This window comes from Zootermopsis nevadensis, unplaced genomic scaffold (assembly GCF_977971745.1).
Source record: "Zootermopsis nevadensis isolate Lab colony 2312 unplaced genomic scaffold, Znev_1.0 Znev_ptg000017l, whole genome shotgun sequence".
Lineage (NCBI taxonomy): Eukaryota > Metazoa > Arthropoda > Insecta > Blattodea > Termopsidae > Zootermopsis > Zootermopsis nevadensis.
In genome coordinates this window covers 13,899,800-13,907,481 of record NW_028259149.1, presented here as the reverse complement: position 1 = coordinate 13,907,481, position 7,682 = coordinate 13,899,800, and the positions used below count along the sequence as shown (strand labels likewise).

The window sequence follows — 7,682 nt, the reverse complement described above, 5'->3', positions numbered from 1 at the left end:
TAATAATAAAAATAAGATAAATCTGAATAAATGACAAATTTCAGTTATTCTATGGCTATTAAAATTCTCATACAATCTTACACTGGAAGTAGCGATAACAGCTGTTCACATGCTACCAACTTAGGAATGAGGTTATAAACTCAAAAAAGAATTTATCATCATATTCAAACACATAATTATGGAAAGAAACTGAAACCATGAACGGCAGGAAAGTTTATGAGGTATTGTACAGGATTACTTTAGGTGTTGTTTTTCATAGTTTTTTCATACATCGTGCTATATTTAATTTTATCATGTACTTGACATAGCTTGTTTGGATTAATTGTTTCATTACATATCCTGTTTCGTATTATAAAGCCCCTTTTTCACATCAGATCCAGGAGTGGCTGTCATTGCCTATTTTTCCTCAGGTACCTCATGCAATCGAATTGAGAATGTGTAACTACCACCGCCTATTCTCCAGCTCGATCTCATATCAACACCCCTGACACACAACTGAGGCAGTTGATAAATTAGAATGATTTGTATTAGAACCAGTAACCTTAAATAAAATCCAAATTCAGTGACAGTTTGTGTATGTTACAATACTGTAAATAAACCTGAAAGTCATCAGATGTGAGTATACAGACATACGTGGTCAGCATGTTGTAAAATTAAATGAGAGCCCACAAAGGGCTGAATTTGTATGCAAGGCTCCCTCAAGTTTCTTCCCACCACCCTTACAGATAAAGCATGCATAACCTAGTCTAACCAGAAGGGACAGCAGAATACTATGGAGGTGGTTAAATGCCAGTTTCTTACTTCATAAGCTAGCATTTAATGCAAGGGCAGTCATTGGACAAGTTTTCCTCAAAGTACCTCAGTTTCTACACAACCAGTCATTATTCCATCTTTGCTCCTTGCTTATCCATCACTGACCACAATGTATACAATGGGGCTGGCCAGCCAGCATATTATCAACACCTCAGTCCTTATCTAGAAGGCTTCATTTCTGACTTTGTGTTTGATTGGATTTAGAGTGAAAAGTTACATGAATACTTAATAAAAAATACATTCTGAATAATCCATACACAATCTTCCATTTTTATTATGAAGAAGGTATACATAAGCACTACAGAATCTGGAAGTAAAAGCAATGAATTATAGATGACTTATACATGAAATTGAAATGAGTGACCTGCATAATGTCCCAAGTGACTTTACCCCAGGGGTAGTCCTTGATAAATGTGGGATGGGTGGCTTGACATTAACTTTGAATATGATGGCAGAAAGGAATTTCTGTCCCTGCCTTGAATTGGATCAAAATTGTATTTCCTTTGAATTGATCTGGCCAGGTTATCTTCTGATTTGTCATCATATCATGTGGTATCACATCATTCTCCACTAAAAGTGCAATGTTCTGAATTCAATGTATGTTTTTATTTTGTAGGTTCCAAACAGAATACTGAGATTTCAGAGACCAGATAACTTTTCAGTTGGTGTAGCTGCTCGACTTCCTGAAGCTTACAAGAAATTTTGGTATGAATGGAAAAAACAGAAACCGACACCTGTTCACTACATTCCTGAACCTGGAAAATGGAAGCGGGACCCAGAGACAGGAGTAGTGTATGTAGCTTATAAAAGCTTTTTTACTAAAAAACTGAAAATAGTATTTTGGATTGTCACACTATGGTAGTATCAGAAACAAAGAAATATAAATATTGCCATCTGATTGTACTCACAGGACTGGCACTTGGAGAATGAGAAAGTAGGCAGACCTTGTAAGAGGCCTGATAACACAATCTTATGTGATGCCATTATCATGGTTTGATACAGTATATAATACATGCTTGAATGCAGGATTATTAATCTTCAGAGGTTGACAGTGACAACCCTGAAGATGGAGGCAGTATGTTACCCTGAAACATTGGTACTTGCCTACAAGTTCATATTATGTTATTATCCAGAAGACCAACTTTGATATATTTACCGCCATGAGAACCTCAGATCTCATAGTGAGTAAATATTCACATATGGATGAGAAATATAAGCTTCATTATTTTTGTGATACCATCATGCCCATATTCAGGGTTCTGGCCCCCGACCAAGCAAGTTGAGGAAATTAACACACTAGACATGTATTCAGGAGGTACCTAGTTTGAATCTTGGCTGGTTACTACTAGCTGCTCTAGCTAATCATTTATATGGTTCTCGGTCTCTCCAAGTGAATGCTGGTAATACAATTTAATAGGTCAAGACAGCCTCCATCCAAATCCCCTTCACCGTTCATGAGCCACTCATATGACAAATCTGAGAATAATTACATCACTTGGTAAACTGTTATCTATAAAGTATGAGTGGTGTGTTACCCTCATATCAATTACTTGACATAGATGTCCACAATTATTAATGGACAAACCCTCTATTTCTTTACATTATCACTAGAGCAATACTGACATTTGTTCCAGCAATACATCAGTGCTCAGTGTTTGTATGCACCAGCACACCTCAGCTTTCATTTCATGTCAAAGTTTTTCCTTTGATGAACTTCAGTTGCAAGGTGCATGGTCTGGTCTGCAAGATGGATGGACAAAACATTCCAAATGAAACTGCTCCAGGAGTTGATTCATTATTGTCCTGTGAATACCAAAATGCTGTACACTGGGTCAAGAGTTCCTTGCTTGCAGTGTCACATTGATGGAATGTGGATTTATCACTTCATCCTGCCATCAAAGGCAGCGCAGTAGAGTGAAAACACACCATATTCCATTAAAAAAAGTTGAAGACTTTGCAGTCTGTGGATGTCACTTATTCAACAAATTCTTTTTTGTGAGACTCTCCAGTCCATTGAGACATGTGCCATTGGTTTGATGCAGAATTTATAGGCACCCATAAAGTTTAATCTGTTACAGAACTCCTGTGCAGAATGTTCCAATCCCAGTATTGTACCCAAATGAATGTCATCAAGGCTTATGGGGAGGAGAGGGGATTGTGAAGGGGTTCCAAAAACGTGATCCAACTCGGCGACGTGTGCCTCACTTCTGGTTTCCGACGCTTCTTCGTAGTGTTGTCTACAGTGAGATTCTTGACAAGCACATGACTATCATTATGACACAAAGAGCATTGGATCTGATTCATGAAAACTATGGTTTGGACCACTACATTCTCAAGGTGACTAATTTTAATTACATGTTTTTATCTCCTCTTAGGTAAATATAAAGTTATCTATCTGTGACATGGATACATATAAGGGGCAAAGATTAAGTTCCACATACTCTTACCCTCAACATTAAATGTAAGGACAAATAAAGAGAAGGATATATGTTTATTTCAGACACCAGCATGTGATTTGCAGTCCCTTCTTGCCTCCAAGCTGAAACGTAAAATGCTCTTAGCTTTGCTAAAGAAAGATTTATATCCAGATGATCCTGTTAAAAGAGAAGATGTGTACAACACATACAAAAAATATTTGGGAAATGTAAGTCTTCTGCTGAATTACTAAACTCTTATAACAAATATTGCATCCTTTTTTAGAGTTAATGGTAGAACAGTCTTTCTTATTTCAATGCTCTTCTTCACTTGTTTGTAAGCCAATTAAAATTCGCTGTAAGTTTCATGGTCTGACATAACAGAAGAGAGAGACCCCAGGCCTATGTAAATTGCAAATATATGAAGTGTCTTTTAAATTAGTGTTAATATATAGTACTGAAAAAGGACAGTCATACAAAAAGGTAAAAATTAAATACATGCAAATGATCCAGAATATTCAAAAGCATCATGGTGGAAACAAAATGGGACAATTAGAATATGGGAGGTTATAGATGTTCAGTGAAGTTATGAGATGAAAAGATTATAGTGGTTTGGATTAGTTGAAAAAGAATAGCTATAATGTAATATATAGTAGGGCTCTGAAATTAAAAGTAAAAAATGACATTGAACAAACATACTTCTTCAGTGAAGAAGTGACTAGTTGAGAGTAGAGGTGTCTTGATTAGCCACAACTTAACTTCCTATCTGTTTTCAACCCACATGTACCCCTTCCTTCTGTCATAACTTCTGCAATAAAAATGATGGCAGTAAGTCCCTCGAAAACATCAGAAGCATCTTATAATACATGGTGTTATAACCCAGAAGACTAACCTGTCACTGGTAGTAGAATCTGAAGGTCAGAAGGCTGCATGAACGAAATTCATCCACCTTATCCTCGCAAACATTTTCTTCAGATACTCTGTTAACGGAATGTAAGATTTACACCACTAATAACAAAATCAACTCTTAGACATTATTGTGAACCAGGACCATCCACGTCCCATTTTAAAACCTATTATTTCTGCATGATCCATCTCAGTGATTTATCTGTGTGGTCTTCCAAGAGGATGTTTTCCAGGTTTCCACGCCATAAATTTGTACACATTTCTTGTGTTTCTCATCCTAGCCATATGTCTAGCCCAATATACTCTCCTTGATTTCATTATCCTAAGCTTCTACCAATTCTTCAGTCATACAGCCCACTGTATATATTAAAATAAGTTAATTTTGTGTTCTTACATCTGATATAGTACACTGAAGAAGAATTAGAATGGTATGGGTTGTCTATGTTTGAGGCTATCAAGAAACAAATTAATTTGGAGGCAGAAATGAACAAGCCACAACCATTGAAACATGTGTACCGATCACAGTTAGTTGAAAGGCTTCAAGCAGCAGGAATAGAAGGGGTGAAGGCTGTCTTAGAAGAACATGAAGTAGCTCTACAGAAACAGTAAGTGCATACCAGATGTCCCCATATAATGCTTAGCACTCCTGCTTCATATTCTGGATATCTCAGGTTTGATTCCTGGCATGGATTTCAGCTACTCTCTGAAGTTCTTTATGGTATTCCTCAATGCGTCAAGGCAAATGCTAGGACTACTTTAAAACAGGTCATAATGACTTTCCTTTCATATAGATTATGAGCCAGGATAGCTTAGTCAGTAAAGTGCCTGGGGTTTGATTCCTGGCTGGAGATGTGTTTCTCTTTGCCATACATCCAAACCAGCCTCTGATCCACTGAGTACTAGGGGTTCTTTCATGGGTGAAAAGTTGACAGTGGCACCACGGTTCCGGAGAATCTGATGTAAATACACCTCAGTAATGTAATGTAATAATTCTCATATAAGATAAGTACTTGTGATATTCTAAGATGTTTTTACCAGCACAAAATTATCTAGTCCACGACACACTTCTTCTACAAGCGATTCACAGCTCAGCTCTTTCCGCAATAACGAAAGCGGATTGTAGACGGCAGTAATGTAACACAACAATGCTGAGTAAACAGATGACACAACAATTAGTTTATTAGGTAACATAACAATGCACGCAGGCGTTCATATAAAAGCTGACCATTGTTGTCGGTCCATATTTACACATTGTTGATATGGATCTTACACAACTTTGTTACGCTTTTTTGCTGAATGACCCTTCCGTATAGATGTATTTACGTCAAAAAGTGACTGTAGTGTGAAACTGACAATCTAGTACCAAGGTCTAGATGGCCGCCCATATGTTTTAACTGGTTAACATGAAGTGCCATACACTGTATGTTACTACTGATTTTTCATTGAGTAAATAATTGTAGTCATTTATTGATTTTAAATGGTGGGACTAGTGAAGTGGACACACTATCAAAGAAAACTTTTCCTTTAGCAGGTTAGAATTTGGGATTTACATACCCCATGCAGAAAGGCTAATGACATTACTTATAGTATAATAACAATGGAATTCAGTTTGACCAACTGATTTTCAAATTGAATAAACTGAAGAAAGTAAGTTAAAACTGATGGAAACAAAATTAAATGATGTAATCATTCAGGAAATCAGTGACTGTCCCCATAATTTTATAATTTTTTAAAAATAAAATGTACTGAAATAATAATTTCAGTACATATACACACATACATACTGACTGAAAAAAATGTTATCTTTCCTGTTGGGGCTGAATAACTGATTTCTTACAGAACTCTTCTGTAACACCTCTTTTTAAATTTTTATCCTTGAAGCAAGAGTGGCTAGATTGGACTGCCAAATATGGAGCTGGTACCATAGATTTGTCCCCGTGCAGAGCAAGAAACATAAATTATTCATACTTGTTATTAAATTCAGGTTGTAAAACAAAAGGTTCTGACATCACACATTTTTTCTATTACTTATGCACTGTATATGACTGCCTAGTAACGAAACAGTGGTAGACTCATAACTTTATACATTAAACTGTAAATACCTGCCAATTTATCAGCCAGTGGAAAAAAATGATGGCAGGAAATGGGATGACAGAAGGATTTTGTTAATGTTTGTGTTCTGGGTAGTAATAACATGTGGACTTGTAGATGTTTCAAAGAAATATACCATCTCCATTTTCAAGGCTTAAGATGAAGACAGTACATTTATCAAAAACACTGGTATCTACCTACCAGTCCACATGGTGTTACTGCCATGAGAACCTCAAATCTCATAAAAAGAATTCATACTATAGACATGTGCTCATTCTGCAGAATGAAACTGATTCATGATCTCTCTTCCAGAAATCCATCATCATGGCTTTCAAAGTTAAATCCATTTTCAAGGAAACAGGGTTCCTAATTCCAGTCTGCACTACAACAGCATCCACATGTAAATCAGTATTGAAGTAAATAAAATACATCTTTCTTACACAGGCTATACTATATAGTTCACGTATTCCTAAAAGCCTTTCCCTTTTTTATGGAATTCAAGATTCTGAATTATTGCATATGGACTCCAGATGTGATTTACATATATGGGTGCAAAACATCTCTCTCATGCTGATGGAAGAAAATAAACTGAAGGTACAAAATTCTGAGGAGAATACAATGTCTGGAACAAAGAGAAATCTGAGGTACTTATGGAAATTGCTGATCTAATCAATGTTGACATTACAGAAGATATATGAAAATTACTGTCATTCATTTCATGGCCAGATTTCAAGTTATGTTAATATAACCATAACCTGAATTGTATTTACTTACAATGTTAACAGATATGACTATAAATATATTTCATATTAATTTATAAAACGTTTAAAGATATTTAATCTGAAATAATACGAAGTACATTATGTGCTTATAGTTTTGGGACACAAATTCTTGCTACTGACCACTGATGGTTGAACAGTATATATTTCATTCAAGACAAGAAATATTCCAAAGCGAATTAATAAAATGATAGATATTTTAAAATACTCCTGCTGATAGGGAAGGAAGCTATGTTCCAGTGACAAAGCTACATTTCAAAAAATTACCAAGCCTCTGCATAATGAATACCAAATAATTATAGGAAAATTAATATATGAAACCAAAAAGTGCATTTTTCTGTCTTCGCATCAAATATTGTACTACAAAGTGTTGCCAGCTAGTAGTAATAATATGTAATGAAAGTGCTAAAAAAGAATTCAAGATTTTTAAATGAGGTTCCTGAGACATAGTGATGGGATGAGATTATTGGACAGACAAGGGAACGAAATATATCTTTAAAAGTAAATACAAAAATAAAGGATATGTGAACTTATCAAAATAGAAATATGTGAGAAACCTGTAGTTCATAATATAGTTACAGGGATGAAAAGGCTCTATAGTAGAATGGGTAAAGGCAACGTGGAGTTATAAACCTACGGGCAGAGAAACACTGGAGAGATAATTCTGAGGCTGGTCCAT

The 7,682-nt window shown here is 35.7% G+C and overlaps 1 protein-coding gene across 2 annotated transcripts; it reads left to right on the top strand.

Annotated features, from left to right (window-relative positions):
* Positions 1-71: 71 nt before the first annotated feature.
* On the top strand, positions 72-6,663 carry mRpL28 (mitochondrial ribosomal protein L28). 2 transcript variants are annotated; one of them, XM_087350884.1, is made up of 6 exons: positions 72-221; positions 1,430-1,605; positions 2,892-3,150; positions 3,314-3,457; positions 4,584-4,738; positions 6,537-6,663. In XM_087350884.1, exons 1-6 carry the CDS (start codon positions 198-200, stop codon positions 6,592-6,594), a joined length of 816 nt encoding a protein of 271 aa, XP_087207010.1. In that variant the 5' UTR covers positions 72-197; the 3' UTR covers positions 6,595-6,663. The 2 variants fall into 2 exon arrangements, with proteins under 2 accessions (XP_087207010.1, XP_021918075.2); XM_022062383.2 differs by having other exon boundaries at positions 4,539-4,738.
* The last annotated feature ends 1,019 nt before the right edge of the window (positions 6,664-7,682 follow it).